The sequence below is a fragment of the Zingiber officinale genome, chromosome 6B, assembly GCF_018446385.1.
Source record: "Zingiber officinale cultivar Zhangliang chromosome 6B, Zo_v1.1, whole genome shotgun sequence".
Lineage (NCBI taxonomy): Eukaryota > Viridiplantae > Streptophyta > Magnoliopsida > Zingiberales > Zingiberaceae > Zingiber > Zingiber officinale.
The window spans coordinates 100,601,181-100,621,026 of NC_055996.1; the positions used below are offsets into that span (position 1 = coordinate 100,601,181).

General features: G+C 36.3%; 4 protein-coding genes across 5 annotated transcripts; 1 reads left to right on the forward strand and 3 right to left on the reverse strand.

Annotated features, from left to right (window-relative positions):
- On the reverse strand, positions 1-3,369 carry LOC121988490 (probable prolyl 4-hydroxylase 6). The gene is made up of 7 exons (XM_042541944.1): positions 3,090-3,369; positions 2,463-2,520; positions 2,269-2,373; positions 1,032-1,089; positions 770-945; positions 636-696; positions 1-553 (listed from the first exon to the last, which is right to left on the reverse strand). The coding sequence occupies exons 1-7, from the start codon at positions 3,233-3,235 to the stop codon at positions 222-224; spliced, it is 936 nt and encodes a 311-aa protein (XP_042397878.1). The 5' UTR covers positions 3,236-3,369; the 3' UTR covers positions 1-221.
- Positions 3,370-4,085: 716 nt separating this feature from the next.
- LOC121988485 (HIPL1 protein-like) lies at positions 4,086-7,030 on the reverse strand. Its single transcript, XM_042541936.1, has 7 exons — positions 6,657-7,030; positions 6,408-6,565; positions 5,559-6,329; positions 5,267-5,483; positions 4,984-5,162; positions 4,648-4,889; positions 4,086-4,563 (listed from the first exon to the last, which is right to left on the reverse strand). Exons 1-7 carry the CDS (start codon positions 6,739-6,741, stop codon positions 4,173-4,175), a joined length of 2,043 nt encoding a protein of 680 aa, XP_042397870.1. The 5' UTR covers positions 6,742-7,030; the 3' UTR covers positions 4,086-4,172.
- Positions 7,031-9,806: 2,776 nt separating this feature from the next.
- LOC121991288 (uncharacterized mitochondrial protein AtMg00820-like) lies at positions 9,807-10,229 on the reverse strand. The gene has a single exon (XM_042545300.1). It carries the CDS (start codon positions 10,227-10,229, stop codon positions 9,807-9,809), a length of 423 nt encoding a protein of 140 aa, XP_042401234.1.
- Positions 10,230-14,097: 3,868 nt separating this feature from the next.
- LOC121988488 (GATA transcription factor 18-like) lies at positions 14,098-18,634 on the forward strand. 2 transcript variants are annotated; one of them, XM_042541939.1, is made up of 8 exons: positions 14,098-14,554; positions 14,783-14,869; positions 14,947-15,086; positions 16,426-16,545; positions 16,663-16,768; positions 17,804-17,866; positions 17,971-18,062; positions 18,184-18,634. In XM_042541939.1, the coding sequence occupies exons 1-8, from the start codon at positions 14,279-14,281 to the stop codon at positions 18,251-18,253; spliced, it is 954 nt and encodes a 317-aa protein (XP_042397873.1). In that variant the 5' UTR covers positions 14,098-14,278; the 3' UTR covers positions 18,254-18,634. The 2 variants fall into 2 exon arrangements, with proteins under 2 accessions (XP_042397873.1, XP_042397874.1); XM_042541940.1 differs by having other exon boundaries at positions 14,099-14,554; positions 14,950-15,086.
- The last annotated feature ends 1,212 nt before the right edge of the window (positions 18,635-19,846 follow it).

Here is a 19,846-nt window from a genome sequence, read left to right on the forward strand (position 1 = left end):
AATTGTTTAAATTTTAATAATTATGCAACACAAATAAAAATAAAAATTTTACATGAAGTCTAGGGATAAAAAATAATATTTTGAACTATATAAAGATAAATTAAAAAGTAGATAACGCATAATGGGTTAAAATGAAATTTTAAAAGAGTTTTTGTTGCTATATTTTCTTTGTGCAAAGTCAAAGACCTTTCACTCTTGGACTGATCAGAAGCACCAGACACTCAAGAAATAAGCCGCATCGACTTGGACTTGCCGCACACCATGCAACTCTTTCGACAGTTTCCGAGTACGGCATCGTTCCCAATCATGTAATTGGGATTCTTTTGGCACTCCCCCGTGGATGCCCAATATGAACAATTCTCATTGTAGTCAGAGCACTCCTCGGTCGAGCTTGGTTTCTGCGGATTGTCATAGGACCTGACATGAATCCATTTTGGCGCCGACCATTTTTCACCTTCAATGACAGGGCAGCTACCATGGAGACTGGCTGGATCTGTTGTGCCATTGATGTGAAGGCTAAAGAAGAGCACTGCATCACCCTTTTTAGGTTTCACTGCAAGCAAATCAAAAGCTAAGCTACATCAACTAAACTCTATGATTAACAATTCCAAGAAGCACCAATTCATCGATTGTACCTGCAAGGCCATTTTTTGCACAATCAGACCAACTGTCATCTTTAAACTGAGACGAGGCACCCTGAAATAGTCACAAATAAAGGTTATCCCCCATTCTATCCCAACCAAAATATTTGCTGGCAGTGCTTTACTACCTCTGCTATTGGAAAGACAGTCTCCCCTCCTTTTTCGACATCTGAAAGATACATAAGAACTGTTGCATACCTATCGCCTCCGCGTATTTTGTTCTTTGGATCGAAAAAGTAGTCATGATGTGGTACGTACTTTTGACCTTCTTGGTAGCGTAATACTTGAAGGGCCTCAGCATTTTCTGCTTATAGATGCAATGCTAAGATGATGAAACAAGAAAACTACAAGAATTGCACCATGCAATGCATAACTAGCGCAAGGAAATACCCTCTGGAAGGAAGGTCCATTTGGCAATCCTTTGATCAATTCTTGCAATTACCTCATCCTTGGACCAAAGAGAAAGAATCCTTAGCTTCTTAATGATCCGTAATTACTAATTTCATACATAGTTCCAAAAATAACAAAAATGAAAAGAATATATATTATACAACGCAACCATAGAAAAAAAAAATAGTTAGAAGATGTCTGTGAAACTCATCGGATGATGGTATACAAATCTAGAAGATTCAATTCGTAAATGAATCAACATTTTATACTGTAAGTTTACTCGATGAAAATAGTGTCAAACAATATTAAAATTTGTTGTTAGTGTTTGAATTATTCTGTAACTCTTGCATCATGTGTGCCCCAAAACCATCTTAGAGCTAAGCAAGGAAGAAAGAGCAGATGGCTGAAATTCTCGTATAAGTTCTTCTTTTCTAATTTATGCCTACTCACTGTTTATGTTGTTTCTTGGGTTTTAACTGGTATTAGTTATAGATGTTCTTTTCTTCTGAAATCAGTGTGTTTGGTTCACAGTGGTCATATGCCATGTACTCCTAATGTCCATGTTTATGTGTTCCATTAAAGGCATATTATCTTCGTAGTCACAGATTATAAAAAATGGCCATATATTACGAGGATGGGATAAAGTTGTAGTTAAGTCACAAGTAGAATATATTAATAGCAATAGGATAAGAAAACATAATACAATCCGGCTCATCAATTCAGTTTATCTAGTTCTGTTTCTTGATTATTTTTTTCTGCCTTAATGGGTTTCTTCACATATTGGAACTAACTTGTTTTCTCCTTGTAAATTGTATATGAGTTTGCAGTAGTCTGTTTGTAACTCTTAGATTGGTAACTTGGATGCACTCTAAACCCTAAACCATGAGAATAGCTAAATTACTTCCAATGGGCGTAAGAGTGGAGTGATGAAAATAATAAAAAAAAAAATCTCCAGCTAAAAATAGCCTTTTATTGCCTTAGCATTTCAATCACAATTCTATATAGATAACGTATAAACTTAGCCAAAAAGAACTTCTATTGAACATAGCTAACAGTGTATGAACAAAGATACAAAATAAAGCATCAACTGTACAAAATGTTTTGACTTGAAGATTAATAACTTTTGGACACTACAAGTAAATTACGAAAGTTGCGGTCGTTTGTTTGATGCACTTCTGAATAGTGAGATAACCTAGAGCTTTAGGCATCTTTTAGTAAGCAAGAATGGACAAAGTACCTGATGTTTTGTAAGAAACGTTCCAAAGCTTGTACGCACGTTGCTCTTGCGACTATCCCCAGATTTATTGTCGGCCACCATTGATCTCTTCATCTTGCTCCTCGCCTGCATCAAATTAGTCAAAACCAAGGAAATATACAGATTCAGAACCATGAAAACATACAGAGATAAGAAAGGGATAGCTTCTTAGTTACCAGTTTAATGATATGGTCACATTCCTCATCGGAAAGGAACCCTTCATAAAGGAAGATCCTGCAGCAAAATTCAAATACATTCTTAATGCATTCTGCCAGAGTTCAAGAACAAGCAATATGAGGATTACTATTCCTGGATGAATATTAACATTTCCTCTAAAAAAAAAAAAGTAGAATTTGATTCCCAATTCAGGCCTTGTAGATTAATATCTAAGTTGACAGCGTTAGTTAAGCATATGGCTTCAATAAGACCTTTCTTCCTTTGAAAGAGTAAGGTTTCTGACGCATTGAAACCAAGAAAATCGAAGTTCAAAGTTAACTTTTTTTTGAGCATTTTGTCCCAAAATTTGCATTGTCAATTAGTTGGGAGGAAAAGTTTGTTGTCTCAATAAGACCTTTTTCCTCTGAAGCAGCAAAGTCTATGACGAGCTGTAACAAAGAAAGGTTCAACTCACTTTTTGTATTTGATCATTTTGTCCAGAAATGTCAATGAGTAGGGAGGAAGAAAAGAAGATAAATTTGAAACAAAACCCTAAATCAAGATGTCAGAACTATGAAACCGTAGTGTACGAAACTAAAAATGGAACTTTTTTGTGAGAGAGAGAGGAGAGCAACGCTAACGCTCACCTGGGACGCCAAGAGATCTGCGTGACGCGACTGGGATCGTCTATGCTGGGCTCGGTTACGGCGAGGGGAACGAGACCCGGGAAGGAGACGAGGAAGAGGACGAGGGCAGAGAAGAAGAAGGCGATGGAAGAGGCGTAGGATCTCATGGCGGCTGCGGAGGCGGAGCGGCGGGTGAATGCTTCATTGTCGTCGCGATGCCGATGGTGAAGCTATAACGGCAAGATGGCGGAGGGTTGGATCCGGCGGCGCCCACAGTGATCTTAGGCACCCTTGCGATTCCCGCGGCAGAATTTTATAAGGATATTTTTTTATTAATTATAAAAAAATATTTTATCTTTCTTTTGCATTCAGAAAATATTCTAATTCTAAAATTATTATTATTGTAATTACTATGACAATTTAGGTAGCGGTGAGTTAAATGATGGAATCATGAAAATGACTATCGTATGGGTTTAATAAAAATATGAAATGGGAATGGGAATAGAATAAAACTTATATAGTTATATAGATTTGACTAATTTTCATAAATTTAGAAATTATTTTTAAATTATCATTTTTAAATCCATAATTTAAACACTATTACATTCCTTCATCATTATTTATGGATAATGATGATTTATTAATTTGGTAAGTATATAGAATTGAGTAATGGATGAATTGACCCGAGCTCAGAACTAATCAACAAAATTAAATATTCAACTAAATTTTTTTTTTTATAATCTTAATATTTAATCTGTACCCTTACTGATTAACCTTCCAGCTAAAATAAAATTAGATTAATGTCAATTTTTTTATTCATATTAAAAATAATTTTAAAATTTATTAATAATTTTCAAATATTTATTAAATTATTTTATAATTTAATAAAGATAAATATACATGCACGATAGCTAATTTTTTAATAAAAAAAAAAACAATGTTCTTTTAATCTGTACTGTATAATTTTTAAAATACGGAACTTTAGGTTTTTGAAAGCTTTTGTCAAAAGAAAGCAGATTGCGAATCAAAATAAAAATTTAGATTTAGACAAAAACAAAAACAAAAAACAAACACGACTTGCAGATTCAACGATCAAGCTCAAATTCAACACCAGCAGAGAAGCACAAACACCGCCGCCACCGCCGCCGCCGCCACTCTCCCCGTTAGCCCTTCCATTCTCCTTGCAGACGAAGAACTCCCTGAACCCCCTGCATCAGTCGTGTTCTCCAGCGGGCAAGTGTAGTTGCATCGGCTCGGGGGAACGATTCTGTACACGCCGACGCTGCTTAACAGAAAAACATCCTTTCTGTTGTCTTCCCCGAACGAGAACACGTATCCCAGGTCCGGGAGGGGGCTCCCCGCCACCCTGTCACAAGGAATCGGAGACCTCTCGCTGCAACCGAAAGCCATCCTTGTGCTCGTGTAGTTTCCGCTGTTTCCGGGCACCTCAGCGGCTGCCCAAATCGCCACACCGTACAGGTCCGCATACAGATATCTGAAAACGCCATTTGAAGAATAAGAAAGCTAGCAGACTTTATCGATCGCACTGTCATCGATCGTCTAAAAATTGGCTACCTACCTTCCATGCAAGCAGGGGTCCGCCGTCGACCTGTAGACATACCCGCCGGTGATGGACGCGGAGCCCGTCGAGTTGTTGACCTCGGCGTGGGTGTAACCCATGACAGGGAAGATCGGACTTATGGAGCTGAGTGAAGTGTTTCCGCCGGGCGTCCTTGGCGGTCTGTAAAGATCAGGGCCCTCGTAGACACGCCATCCGTAGTTGCCACCCTTCGTGATCAAATCTACTTCTTCATATGTATCCTGTAAATTTTGCCTTTGTCAATTACAGAACTAATGAGACCTTAGGCTTGTTGAAGAACAATTAATCGGTCACTAAAGGGAACTGAAACTTTACATCTCCAGTGTCTGCACAGTAGAAATATGAAGGTCTTTCAGAATCGAAATTGCATCGCCAAGGGTTGGCAAGGCCTAATGCCCATATCTCGGGTTGCAATTCGCTGTCGATCGTGTAAGGATTATCATCTGGAATGGAGTAGTTTCCCCATAGACTTAGGTTGGTTGCTTGATTGTCACCTGAAAGTGGACAATTACAGTTATGTGATACAAATTGATGAGCCAACATAGTTGCAAGAGAAGCAAAAGGAGCTAAATCATAAGTTTATCAAGAGTGTTGTTACTTTGGAAGTTGTTTATGTCGAGCCGCATAATTTTTCCGAGCAATGCTTTCTTGTTTTGAGCAAAGTTGAAGGGATCCCCCTTGCTGCCACCATCCCCCATCATGAAATAGAGGTATCCATCTGCCGGCCCGAACAGAATTTGGCCTCCATGATGGTTTGTGTATGGAAGACCCATAGTGAAGATCCTCCTCACTTCTAATGGATTGGCACTCGTTGCCTACAGCCAAGAAACACAATTTCTATGGCATTTTGCTAGGTGATGAAACAAAGATGTTCGAAGAAGACAGCATACCGTGGAAGGTGTTGTTGAGGAACTATTTACAGTGTACTCGGCCACAACAGCTTGATACTGGCATGGCTGGGCACCACGGTCTGCGCCAAGATTTGAAGGATCACATCCTGCATCGGAATTGCATGAACACCTTCCCGAACAACTCAACGACTGAAGCCTATCGCAGTTGTAGGAGACGAAAAACCGGCCATTTGTAGTGAAGTTCGGATGAAATGCAATGGCCATCATGCCAAGTTCAGTGTCGTAGTGAACTTGATCAGTTAAATCAAGGAAGGGGTTGGTCTCGTCGATCTCCAGTGTTCCTCCGGATCCTTGATCAGGGATCGTTGCCAGCCATATCTTGCCAGCCTGATTCAATACAAAAGCGCGGTTCGAGCCATCGGGGTGGGGGACCATGTTAAGGTAAGATCCATTGGCAATTCTCTCAAGGCACAGGCCTTTGGGAGAGGGTGAAGCTAAGATAGTGTTGAATGAGGTTGAATTGCCGTTGAAGCATAGGGAGCTGTCACTCGGAGAACCTCCGAAAGCCTTACAGAAGTCGGTTTCGGATTGCCAGATATCGATGAGCCTGGAAGAGGACACTGGCAATCCTGCAAATGGAGAATTCAGCATAGAGACGTTGTTGCAGGAATCCCAAACTTGTGTACAGAAGTTTGGGTTGGGATTTGATGCCAACGAAGAGGTTGATGAACCGGTAGAGTTGCATAGAGTAGGAACTGTGTCAGGGCTTGGTCCAGTGTCGAATAACTCGGCAGAAAATGGATCGCACCTCTGAAACAGACATAAAAGCAGTGATCAAAGAAACAAAGAACAGAAGAAGAATGGCAGTTTTTTGGGGCGAAAGTTTACCGCGCAGACGATGGACTTCATGACGGCGGCGCAGGCTGCGTCGGAGATGTTCATGGACTGGAACTGCCGCCGGAGGAGGCCGTCGTCGGTGGCGTTGCAGCAGCTGCTGCCACTGTTTCCGCAGAAAGTCAGAGTAGTATTCAGAGTCAAAGGTGCCACTGAAAGCAACAAAAGCCCCAAAAATTAGCTTGATATTAAGCAACAAAATCCCAAATTTTTATCACAAAAAAGAGGTGGTTGAAAACTTACTCGAATTGGTGCAGAGTTGGAGGGAAAGACACTGAGGGAGGAGGAGGAGGAAGAAGAAGAAAAAGAAGAAGGGAAAAGAAGCCATGATTGCTTGCTTCGTCTGTCTCAGCTCAAAGAAGGATAAGGCAGATCTATGGAAGTCCCTCTGTTCTCATGGTTGACTTTTGGGTAGGTTTACGACGCAGAGAGTATAAATTTAGTAAGGAAGAAAGACAAAAGCATGAATTGAAAAGGCGGAAGCTTCCCAATTTGCGTTGAAATCTGAACAGCATCTGTCGCAGTAGTTGGGAGTTGGGAAGGGTGTGGACAGGATCGAGATCTCGCCTGTGCAGTATCTTCAAAGTCAACTCTCAGGAACAAGGATGGTTGGAAGGTCAAAACTGAGGGAGGATGTCGTATATTTTTTAAATTGATTTTGTCGATGGAAATGGATTTGGCCCCACGAACGTGGAAGCGCCTAAGGAAGCTTTTTTTTGGGAAAAAATAAAAAGCGTATCTCAAATTAAGGATAACATCAACTGAGCCTCTTGTTTCTTGAAATAAATAAATAAATAAACTTCTCTTTATAATGTTATTCCCAGATTAGTTTCTGATCCCGTACTGTTGTAGAGTTAATCCGGTAATTTCTATAACGTTTTAATTTATTTAGAGTTAGTTTAAAAAACATTAATTTTTAATTAAAAATTATTCTAATTTTATTTATTTTTGATTTTTTAAATTGTATATCTATTTTTTTAAAACCTAGTTGATTCTTTCTTTTCCACGTTGAACTCTAAAAATAAAATAATATAAATTAAATAATTTAATAATTTTATCCATTGAAAAAATTATTATTAAACTTAAATATAAATTTTTAATTAATTATTTTAATCTTAAAAAAATAAAAAATATATATATATAATAAATTAATAATATTTTTAAAAATATATATTAAAAATTTATCTAGGGCCTCGGAACCAGTTGAGACAACCCTGTGTAGAAGTTAGACGATAGTTGTTACAACATGTAAAAACTACTCAGTAATTACTACAATATGTATTGTGTAAATTTAGGAGGTAAATTTTATGATTTAGGATATATAAATATTATTATATCAAAATACTATTTACTAATTTAATTAAAAATATTTAAAGTTTGTTAAAATAATTTTAAAATAGTTATAAAAGCTTGTTTGATATAATAGTGTTTAAATATGTTAAATCCTAAATTCTAAATTTTAAATTCATACTAAATATGTTATATTAGCTAGCTAATAACTTTTACATGTTGTAGCAAGCCTTCTTTTACCTTCTTTTATGGTACCATCTAGTCAAGTTTCTTTGAATATGATAGTATTTTTTTAATAATACATATATTTAACTTTTTGAGCCAACTAATTTTGGAGATAAACAGTTTAACTCTATGAAAAATTTTATAGACCACCAAAATTAATTAGAAAGTACTTATAGAAAGTTAACCAAATAACTAACATTCTTAGAATTATCGTCTGAAAATTACTATAGTATAATGCAATTGAAATTCAACCTTTAACTATTTATTTAAATATTTAAAAAATTTAACCATTGCACCATTATCCCATAATATGATAATATAGAATGGGCCTATTATCAGCCCAACTCATTTATATTTTGAAAATTAAACGATCTTTGTGAAGAAAAATTGAAACGGAAGAGTATAAAATTTAGACAGTGATGTGAATCGTAGTTTGATATTCATCTTACACATATTTATACACTTGTCATGGAGACAACATATTAAATACGATTCTAGAAAATAACACAACTAGCTCAAGAGTTGTTGACTAGAACATTAAAGATGCCTAGAAAATATGCAAGAACATAACTGACAAACTTGGGAAGTAGGAACATTGGGAAAGATGACACATTGAATATCACTTCTCCAGATATTGCCTTTCAACATTCCCCCTCAAACTGGATACAATAGATTTTGAGATCCAAGCTTGCTTAAAAGGCATTGAAACTGAGCTGAAGGTAAGGCCTTGGTGAATATATCAGCTAGTTGATCTTGACTTCGCACATAACAAGTTTTAATAAGCTTTGATTGAACTTGTTGACGAATAAAATGACAATCAACTTCTATATGCTTCGTCCGTTCATGGAACACCGGATTAGCAGCAATTTGCATTGCGGCTTGATTATCACAGTAAAGAATCATAGGAGTAGCACACAGACATCCTAAGTCTGAAAGTAGACTTTTAAGCCACACAAGTTCACAGGCTGTAGTGGTCATAGCTCGATATTCAGCTTCCGTACTAGATCGAGCAACAACTTGTTGTTTTTTGCTTTTCCAGGAAACTAAATTTCCCCCAACGGTTATGCAGAATCCTATAGTTGATTTTCGATCCAAAGAATTACCAGCCCAATCCGAATCTGTATAACCCTCAATATGGGTGTGTCTATTGTTGGTCATAATGATTCCACAACCAATGGATCCTTTCAAGTAGTGCAAAATTCGTTTAACCAGGCTTAAATGTTGATCAGTAGGAGCATGCATATATTGACTAGCAATGTTAACCGCATAGGACAAATCTGGTCTAGTAATTGTCAAGTAAATCAGTTTACCAACAAGTTTCTGATAGTGAGCAGGATTCTTAAGCACTTCACCTTTGGAGTAGGGCTTTTGTTTGCTGTCAAGAGGAGTGCGAGCAGGTTTAGAATCAACCATCTAGGCATCCTTGAGTAGATCAAGAGCATACTTTCTTTGATTAAGATAGAACCCTTTGCTGGAATTTGCCATTTCGATTCCGAGAAAATATTTCAAGGAACCAAGATCCTTTATAGGAAATAACTGTTGAAGATGTTTTTTCAGTTTTCTTGCAGACTCAACATTGCTTCCTGTCACAATAAGATCATCCACATAGATCAGAACCATTAATTTTTCCGAATCACCAAGTTTAACAAATAGTGAAGAATCAGCATTGCTTTTTGAGAATCCCATCCCTTCAAGCGCAACACTTAATTTTGTATGCCAAGCTCTAGGACTTTGCTTTAGTCCATAAATAGATTTGTGAAGTTTGCAAACCATGTTGTCATCATTCTGTTTCAAGACACCAGGAGGTAATTTCATAAAAACTTCTTCCTCAAGATCCCCATGTAAAAAGGCATTTTTTACATCCATTTGGGATAAAGGTCATCCATTGTTAATTGCAACTGACAGCAGAACCCGCACAGTTGTCATCTTTGCAACTGGAGCAAAGGTCTCTTTATAATCCATTCCATATTCCTGAGGAAAACCTTGAGCCACCAAGCGTGCTTTACGTCTCTCAACTGAGCCATCAGCGTTAAATTTGGTTTTGTAGATCCAACGACATCCAACAGCTTTCTTTCCCTTAGGAAGAGGTACAATGCTCCATGTAGAATTCTCAGCAAGAGCATTTAGTTCTTCTTGCATAGCATTTCTCCAAACATCACTAGAATTAGCTTCTTGAAAGGTTTGAGGATCTTGGATAGCAGATATTTTCGAAAGAAAAGCAGTATGTGTAAAGGCGAAATTCTTATAAGACAGATACTTTGAGATTGGATGTCTTACAGGATAAGCAACATAATCTTCCATTCTCTTAGGTTGTTGACGGTGACGAGGAGGATTTCTTCGAGGCACTAACTCTTGATAAATCTGATCAGGATGAACATCCTATTCCAGATTTAGTGGAGCAACATTATTTAAAATGTTATCAGATGATGGTGCTTTTGATGAATTAGACTGATTCAGTTCTGGACCAATGCCTTCAGTATTCAAAAAAGGGAAAAATTCTGAACTTGTTCCCATTTTATTGGAACAGGAAAAACATGGCCTAGTTTCCTCAAATCGAACATGCCTTGTGACCACAACCTTCCGGGAACATGGGTCATAACATTTATATCCTTTCTGTGTATTTGAGTAGCCAAGAAATATACATTTAACAGATTTTGGATCAAGTTTATCTCTAGAGTTGGCTGGAACATGAACAAAACATGTGCAACCAAACACCTTTAAATGAGAAATATCAGCTTTTTTGTTCATTAAAACTTCAAATGGACTTTTGAAATGGAGTACTCGACTAGGAAGTCGATTAATTAGATAGACTGCTGTAAGAACCCCAAACGACCAAAACTGTTTAGGCAAATTCATTTGAAACATGATAGCCCTTGTCTTTTCTAATAAATCTCTATTTTTTTGTTCTGCAACTCTGTTTTGTTGTGGAGTATAAACACAACTAGTTTGATGCACAATGCCATTAGTAGCTAAGAAATTAGTCATATTGTGGGAGGTAAATTCGGTGCCATTATCAGTTCTGAAAGTTATGATTTTTGTAGAAAATTGGTTGACAATCATGGCATGAAACTGCTTGAAAATTTCATAGACATCACTCTTAGATTTTAGCAAATAAACCCAAGTGACTTTAGAAAAATCATCAATAAAGGTCACAAAATACTTGAAATTGTCAATGGAGTCAACCACAGGACCCCATACATCAGAATGTATTAATTCAAAAGGGTTGAAACTTTCTGTCATGGACAACTTAAAGGGAAGTTTGGATGACTTAGAAAGATGACATGTTTCACAACCATGAGCTTCCATTGGCATATTGGACAAGATCTTTGAAAAAACGAGACTGGAAGGATGAGCAAGACGTTGATGCCACAAAATTTGTTGATGACTTCTAAGAGCTTGAATGCTTCTTGGAATACTAGGATGCGGAGAAATATAATAGAGCCCTTGAAAGAGAAACCCTTCACCAATCATGTTCTTGGTGATACGATCCTGAAAAACAACCTTGGAAGGAGTGAATAACACTTCACAATTAAAGGTTTCAACTATTTTGTGGACTGACAATAACTGAAAAGGAAAGGAAGGAACATAGAGCACTTCAGATTTGATAGATTCTGACATGAGTTTAATTTTTCCCTTCCCTTTGATTTGAACATTCTGACCATTGGCAATGGATACAAATGAAGACATAGGCATATAATCACATACATTAATGAGATTATTAGTTATGTGATCTAAAGCACCAGAATCTACCACCCACAAATTTGAGGTTGAACTAATTTTCAACGCAATAATAAAGGCAGATAAAATACCTTCTTTGTTTTCAGAATTTGAAACATTTGTATCAGTAAGAAAACTTGCAAATTTGCTCAAGAGCGCTGTTGGCTTATCTTGGCTATGTTCAGCTTCTGAAGAAGTGCCTGTGCTTTGTTTGTTATGCAAAAAATTTGCAAATTCATTAAGCAAAGTGATCGGATTAGAAGTGAAGGATTCAGCAGAATGAGACGCAACGTGAGCTTTGTAGTTGAAACTACGTTTCTGATCACTTCCCTTTTTATCCTTGCTAGATTTGTTTTTTAATTCTGGATGAAGAATCCAACAACGATCAATCGTGTGTCCAATACTTCTGCAATGATCACACTTCAAATCCGGACGCGTACCCTTGTAGGGTTTCTTCTCCCCGTTAAGAGTAAGGTAAGCATGAGGATTAGAGGTATTTAATACATCAGACTTAGGCATAATTTTCCGACGAACCTCTTCTCTTTGAATGGTCGCACAAACATTCTTTAAGGAAGGTAACTCAGTAGTCATTAGAATGTGACTTCTGTAATTCTTCATAATCAGAATCAAGACTTGCAAGTAGCTGGAACACCCTGTCTTCCTCAACACGTTTCTTAAGAATGACAGGATCCGTGGTATGAAGGCGATAAACTTCTAGCTCGTTCCATAGATTCTTTAGTTTATCGAGTATAATTACAAAGGATTTTCCCTCTTGCTTGAAACTTGCAATTTCTTGCTGAATCTGAAAGATTCTAGCAGAATTATTTTGATTTCCATACATATCTTGAACAACTTCCCATAATTCTAGAGAGGAAAAAGAGTAGCTGAAAATTTCAGCAATATTCCGTTCCATGGAATTCAATAGCCAAGACATAACCATTTGGTCTTTGGCTAGCCAAGCTTCATATCCTGGTGCAGTTACTTCAGGAACTGCCTCCTTTCCATTAATGAAGCCAAGTTTTGATCGACCACTAAGAGCAATAGTGATGGCCCTAGACCAAGATAAATAATTGTATTCATTGAGTAATACTGAACACAATTTGTGAGAAGTATTCTGCTCAGCATCAAAGCTGTTAGAATCAGCAGTTATCTCACTAGAGGATGAGGAAAAATTGTCGGGGTTCATGACAAATATAAAGAATTTAGAGTTTATATAGAACCTTCCTGCTATGATACCATGAAGAAAAACAGAAACGGAAGAGTATAAAATTTAGACAGTGATGTGAATCGTAGTTTGATATTCATCTTACACATATTTATACCCTTGTCATGGAGACAACATATTAAATACGATTCTAGAAAATAACACAACCAGCTCAAGAATTGTTGACTAGAACATTAAAGATGCCTAGAAAATATGCAAGAACATAACTGACAAACTTGGGAAGTAGGAACATTGGGAAAGATGACACATTAAATATCACTTCTCCAGATATTGCCTTTCAACACTTTGCTTCATTGTTATAGAAAAAAATATTCCATTTTTTAAAACAAATAATCAAAAAAGGATATTTTATTTTTTTAATCTTGAAAATATATTTATTTCTGTCTACAGCATAGAATAAAATTATTTTATTTTATTCAAAATTATTGCATTAAATATTATAATATTAAAAAAAATTATTGACTTAATTAAAATTGATCGAACTTAATCAAATAGTTTCAATTTGATTAAAATTATTTCAACACTTTTGTAGTAGATATGACAATAGCTATTACAGCACACTTAAAATAATTTGATAAAAATTAACTGGTATATATTATAATAGTTATCATCTTAAAACAACTGTTCCACGAAACCTGTACAATGTGAACAATTTGATCAAAATTATTACAGTAGATATATTTACAACAATGCGAAAATTGAATGCTTTTATCATGAAAAATACGATAAAAGCACTATTTTCATTTTTATTTAAAAAAAAAATAAAAGATGTCCTTTTTATTTTTTTCCCCAAATTAGAGTAATTAACAAATAAATATATATATATATATATATTAGTTTTAAAGCATGCCAGAGTTCTTTTTCCTGATTTTTTTTCTATTTTAAATAAGATTCCTATACATATAATATTCTTTTGTGTTTTTATTTCTGCATCATATTATTAATTCTTATTAAATCAATTGTTTAATTAATTTCTAAAGTATACATTTAAATTCTTAAGAGTAATAAGTTTTTAATTTATATCTGCTTTTCATAAAACAAAACTGCATAAACTCATAATTTTTTTTTAAAAAAAAATTGTTTATTTACAATAAAAAAAGTTTAGAATATATCGAATTTAGTTATTGTAACCGTGAAAAATAAAAATTCATCCCCATTCAAATCAGACGGTGGGAGTTCGTCCTGGACCGATCGCCTTGATCATCATCAACATCATCATCATCCGCATCAGAAGGCATCATCGTCATCGCTTCCCAATCACGCGCTTCCTGTGTCTCGCATCCATCAAGCCCCCAATCAGCGGCGGTGATCGCCGCCACTCCCTCACCATCGCCCGCTAACCGATTAGGGTTTCCGTCCACCGTCGTTTCCCGCCGGCCGCCGTCTCTCCCTCCGCCTTCACCCCTCGATGTCGTCGGACGCGAACCCCGACAACCTCGTGATGTACGGACACGACGCCGACCCCGGCCCCGGCCCCGGCCCCGGCCCCGGCCCCGGCCAAGGAGCCATGGAGGACGCCGCGGGTGCGGAGAAGATGGAAGCGGCTCTTGCCGTTTCGTCCGATCAGGATCACCTCACGGATGCGATGGATGCTGCCGCGCCGCTCATGAGCGTGGCCTCAAACCAGCTCACGCTCTTGTTTCAGGGAGAGATTTACGTCTTCGACTCAGTCTCGCCCGAGAAGGTCTGTTCCTTATCTCCCATTTCTGTTCTTCTATGGTGTCTGTGTTCTAAAGCTGGCTCGAACGATAACTTATGTTGGTGCTAGAGAACAACGTTAATGCCGTAGTTTGTGCCGGTGAGCCGCTCCTTGTTACAATGAATAGTAGGAATGCCGAACTCTTTTGTTGCCTTCTTCTCATGACAGTGCTTCAAGATTTCATATTAATTGTCTCTGATAGAAATGTTGCAGGTACAAGCCGTCCTGTTATTACTTGGGGGAAGTGAAGTACCTACTGGCACGGTTGGTGTGCAATTACCCACTCAGCAGGATGATAAGGTCTTCCTATATTGATTCACTCAGTATTCTTGATGCTAAGGGTTTTCTCTATCCACTGATATTAACCAATGCTTCAGCAGGCTTATGACTATATACTTCGTCGGACAGATATTCCTGCAAAAAGGATTGCTTCATTGATAAGGTTCCGTGAGAAGCGGAAAGAAAGGAATTTTGATAAGAAGATCCGGTATACTGTACGCAAAGAGGTTGCTCTCAGGTATTTGTTTTGTTTGTGATTTTAATCGAGATCACTTTGGTATAAAATGTAATTGGTTGCAAATCCTGTACCATACCATTGTTTTGGCTCCTTTTGGCTTCTTTATTGTGGTCTTTTGTATGCTGATGTTAGAGGATCTACCACCGCCTACCAATGGCGGATTAAAATTTCCGTTGAATTGGAAATTAGTATGTTTGAATAGATTTTAATCAGCCCAAAATGGAGTGACATTTGGACCTAGGATTGATTAATTAGATCAGAAGAACCTTTCTCATTTTAACTTTGTTTTTCTTTTCCAGTTATTAGAATCTGTTCTAAACAGCTTGGAGTCTTGTTGTCAAGGATGAACTGATGGAACACTGATGTGCTAGGAATGTTCTGCTTTGGGAAGAAGTAAACTATTAGGAGAATGGCACCACACGTTAAATGAAATTTATGTTTTGCATTTTTCATGCATCGTATGACACAATGGAATTACATTATTGCTCTTTAACACTTCCGCAGAAGCCCGAAGGAAAAGTTAAAGTCAAGGAGAAGTAAATATATCTTGTTATGAAAAGGGTCATTTGTCTATATTATAGAACAACAATGGGTTATCTTCAATACCTATTTCTAAGAGTATCTCCATCTTACTTTTTCTCAATATTATGTTATGTTCTTCCTTACCACATCAACAACCAGTTCAACCACAGATGTGTCAATCAGATTGGGATCTGATCAGTAACGAAGAATGAGTAACACCACAGTTGCATCCTTAAGAATTGAGCCTTAATTCTATTTGATTTTTTTTTTTTGAAAACATTACTGTGTCATAATTGTTATTTATTTTAATTGAAAGAGTTCTTGTAGAGGGTTCATCCACCATGTAACAAGTATTAGGAATGTGTATATTTTATTAGACCATTTTTGTAGGAGTTTAAAAAGAAATGTAAACCCTGTATATGAAATATTTCCACATTAATAATGAAGCAAGTTTAGTCCCCAACATTCTCCCTTGTCTTCTTCCAAAAATATCAGGATTCTCATCTCTCAATGGATCTAGGAATTGTGCATCTCTCATCTACCAACATCCAAGATATCTCCTTCCATAGTATTCAATCCTGTTTTTCTGGCCTTCATGTAGATTAATGGAGCGGCCATGGAAATATGTTTGGCCACTCTGTGATTTCGATTTTTTGTTGTTGATGATTGAACATATTGGCATAAGTGATTTGGAAATATATTATTTTTTTGGGCATATATAGTGCTTTGATGGAGTGGTTTGTCAAGTATTCAGTACTACTTAAAGTATGATAATTGCAATAATTGAAGTTATTCTCCATGCAAAATGACCTGGCAGGATGCAGCGAAGAAAAGGTCAGTTTGCAGGCAAAGCTAATCCAACGGATGGAGCATCAGCTTCATCATTTGTTGACCCAGATCAAAACTCAATTCATGAAGATCCTCCTAGAGAATCAAAGTAAGTTGCAGATGAATCTTTCTTTCTTTTCATAGTGATTTTAAAATTTCATTCTAAGTACTTCAAAAAAGTAAATAAATTTGCATTTCTATCATCTTGATTTCCTGGGCTGTTCAGATGCCAAAACTGTGGGATTAGTGAAAAGATGACTCCAGCCATGCGTCGTGGGCCGGCTGGACCAAGGTCGCTTTGCAATGCTTGTGGATTAATGTGGGCAAACAAGGTCTCATTGAACATTAATTTTCTCTATTTGTCAAAAAAAAAAAAAGATTTAGTCTTCTTCAAAAATTACTATAGGGAGAAAATGTGAACCACACAACTCCTTATCTAGAATGTGTGACTTTCCATTGATTCACTTAGTGAAGGATGCATGAGTTGCTACACTTCAATACTTATTCCTTTTAAAGACATTTTGATAAGGTCCTCTTATATCTGCACATTTTGAACCTTTTAGTAACAGGATTGCCTGAAATTATCCACTTGACTTCATCTTGATTCTTGTATCTCAGTCGCATGTGACTCAAATATATATATTTTTTATATGGCTACTGTTATCTTGCTACACAATATTGTTCATTGTGATCTAATTAATAAAATTGACTAAATCATGCTAACTTTCATCTATATGAATAGTATGGGATGAATAATATTACCATTAATGCCATGTTTGTTGCTAAACTGTAGTTCTGGCGGTTCTTTTTTTGTATTTTCTGCCATTTCAAACTTGCATCATTTTCTGTAAGTGGTTGTTTTGACGTGACTCGTGCAAATGTCACCCATATGAGCATCGATCTTAACTCTATCTGTAATAGTACTTTCTAATTCTTATTAATTAATGTTAAGAATATTTAAGGACATTAATTCAAAAATATTAAAACTTTGTTATGTATCAATCTGACCCTACGGAGTTGGGACTTCTGACTTATAATATATCTTTTAATATTACATTCTGTCATAGTTGATTAGTATTCTGATATTGTTTGTTTTACTATGTATCTTATGGCATATCAATGTTGTATTTAAATATGAAATTTAAGCTTTGTTGTCTCCCAAGTACCTATGTCAAGGATCAGATACTTTGTGTTAAGTCCTCGATCCCCACTTGTTGAAATGCTGTTTTTTTTTTCTTGAATACACTTTATAATTTCAACTGGTCCTCTATGAATTTATTACCTGGAAGATTTTTCATTCTAATTCTCGAGGATACAACATATAAGTCCTTTGTTTCAGATGCTAACCTTGATCTTATCCTCTGCAGGGGACTCTGAGAAGTCCACGAGCCAAAATAGGTACTGCAAGCACTGCCATTCCTACTGAGCTTGTAAGCCCTTATTTGAATTGAGTAGCTAAAAGATGTGAAGGTGGCCAATGCTACACTGTAAATTATGCTCTGTCCTCATCTCTTTTTTTTTAATTGTTTTTCAGGGTCAAACAATTGACTCAGAATTGGTTATTATCGACAATCAACATGCTGATGCATCTAATACTCATAGTTCTGCGATCTCCAATACTGAGATGTGAGTATGAAGTGTGTCGAAACAACTATAACTAAATGCTAATCACTAGTTACTTTTGCATGTCCTTTTTATAGTCGAAGAGTATCAAATTTGATTGTGTTCCTACCAAATTATTATGCAGAATAGGAGATGGTGTAGAGTTAGATGCACAGCAGGCAGACATGGTAGACGAGCTAAAGGCTGAATTATGATGATATAAATGTTATGTCCAAATAACAAAGTTGATCTCTGCACCTCTAGCTTTTAGATTTGTTATGAGCTTATAAATCAGTGACATAGGAAGCTGGTCATATACGCAGATGAACTAGTATGGATGAACATCCTGCTTCTTTCAGACCTCTTCTAAAGATTCGAGAGTTAACATCATTCGCATCAGGAGTTCTATTCATTCCAGCCGAGCCTTTAATCTTTATAGTTGTAGTTCGACTAAAACTTAATTGAAAATTCTCTTGTATCCTCTTTCTGAGTAATATAATCATCATGTTTAATGTTGTTAATCGAATAATTGTCAGATTTTAATGACTCTTGGTTTCTAGGTTGTAGCAATCTCAGAATTGAAAATGTTTCATTCATTGTTTGATCAACGACAACTCAGAAGGTTTAGTTCTGGTTTTACTTGTCACTCGTTGCTTGGATTGAGATTTGTAATGAATAAAAGGAACGGTGACGACCCTTCGTATTATCCATATTATTTTTCTCCTCAAGGTAAGAGATATTTATTAGTATGACTAATAGTTTGCTTTATAATGGAAATTGCTGTTTTTTATTTATTTATAATGAAAAAGTGTTTTCAAGAACTTGATCTATCTACTTCTATTTCCAACAGCGTAGTCCAATATTTACGCTTGATACCGGTGTACATAATTTATCTATGGAATCGGTTAGAATTGACTTTTGATTTCTGATTTAGCCTTATTCAATGTTAAAACTCCGATTGAAACTTATGATTTTTTTTTTCCATGTAACATTTTCTGATTACGTTTTCTCTTCCAATAAATCATTTCCCATCTTTTATTCTGTTATTGAAGTCAAAAACCCCAATGGACAAACAACTCTCCAACAAAACTTATCAATCAAGTGGCAAAACCAATGACCAAGCACGTCCAAAATACTCCAGATGCTTTCCCCCCTTAAATAGGATTTTCCAATGATAATAACTACACATGTAGGTGAAGAGCTATTAAACCAAAATATATTCATTCATATAATTGGTTCGAATTGATTATCATCTAATGATCAAACTTTAATGTTCATAAGTTGGAGGTTTACCCTGGTAATTTTCATGAAATCAAACCAATTAATCCCAAAATTAATTGATATAAGTAACAATTTTCAATTAATCCCAAAATTAATTGATATAAGTAACAATTAAAAAAAAAGTTGGAGGTTGTTTGCTGCAATAAGATGGAGGTTGTTGCCCAGGGGTAATGGTATCTTGACAAGACATTTTCTTAATTTTTCGGACATATAAAGATCGAGTCTTAACCTTGAATTACTAAATGAATTTTTTAATAGACAATTAATGTAAGAATGTTAGGTTGATGAGATGTTCTAGAGTCTTTTCGATTTATCTGGTGATCGATATAAACTTTCATGGGTTCAAACTAATCACCTCAAGAATTAGTTGGCAAAAGCTAGATACCTTATGCTAACTAAAACAAAAGTTGGAGGTTGTTGCTCCCACCGGTTTAGTTAAGTTGGTATTCGGGTGAGGAGTTGTCACAATTAGTCTTGGGTTCAAATCGTAAGGTTTACCTCGTGCTAGGCCCTCTCACCAGGAGGTC

What these genes read in the sequence shown, in the direction of transcription:
- LOC121988490 (XM_042541944.1), bottom strand. Translation starts at nt 3,235, where the DNA reads ATGAGATCCTACGCCTCTTCCATCGCCTTCTTCTTCTCTGCCCTCGTC. An exon ending in CTGTCTTTCCAATAGCAGAG is followed by an intron (nt 697 to 769) that starts GTAGTAAAGCAC and finishes TGACTATTTCAG; the next exon opens with GGTGCCTCGTCTCAGTTTAA. An exon ending in TGCAAAAAATGGCCTTGCAG is followed by an intron (nt 554 to 635) that starts GTACAATCGATG and finishes ATTTGCTTGCAG; the next exon opens with TGAAACCTAAAAAGGGTGAT.
- LOC121988485 (XM_042541936.1), bottom strand. Translation starts at nt 6,741, where the DNA reads ATGGCTTCTTTTCCCTTCTTCTTTTTCTTCTTCTTCCTCCTCCTCCTC. An exon ending in CCTCAACAACACCTTCCACG is followed by an intron (nt 5,484 to 5,558) that starts GTATGCTGTCTT and finishes TCTTGGCTGTAG; the next exon opens with GCAACGAGTGCCAATCCATT. An exon ending in GACCCCTGCTTGCATGGAAG is followed by an intron (nt 4,564 to 4,647) that starts GTAGGTAGCCAA and finishes TGGCGTTTTCAG; the next exon opens with ATATCTGTATGCGGACCTGT.
- LOC121991288 (XM_042545300.1), bottom strand. Translation starts at nt 10,229, where the DNA reads ATGGAAGATTATGTTGCTTATCCTGTAAGACATCCAATCTCAAAGTAT.
- LOC121988488 (XM_042541939.1), top strand. Translation starts at nt 14,279, where the DNA reads ATGTCGTCGGACGCGAACCCCGACAACCTCGTGATGTACGGACACGAC. An exon ending in CGCAAAGAGGTTGCTCTCAG is followed by an intron (nt 15,087 to 16,425) that starts GTATTTGTTTTG and finishes ATGACCTGGCAG; the next exon opens with GATGCAGCGAAGAAAAGGTC. An exon ending in GATTAATGTGGGCAAACAAG is followed by an intron (nt 16,769 to 17,803) that starts GTCTCATTGAAC and finishes TATCCTCTGCAG; the next exon opens with GGGACTCTGAGAAGTCCACG.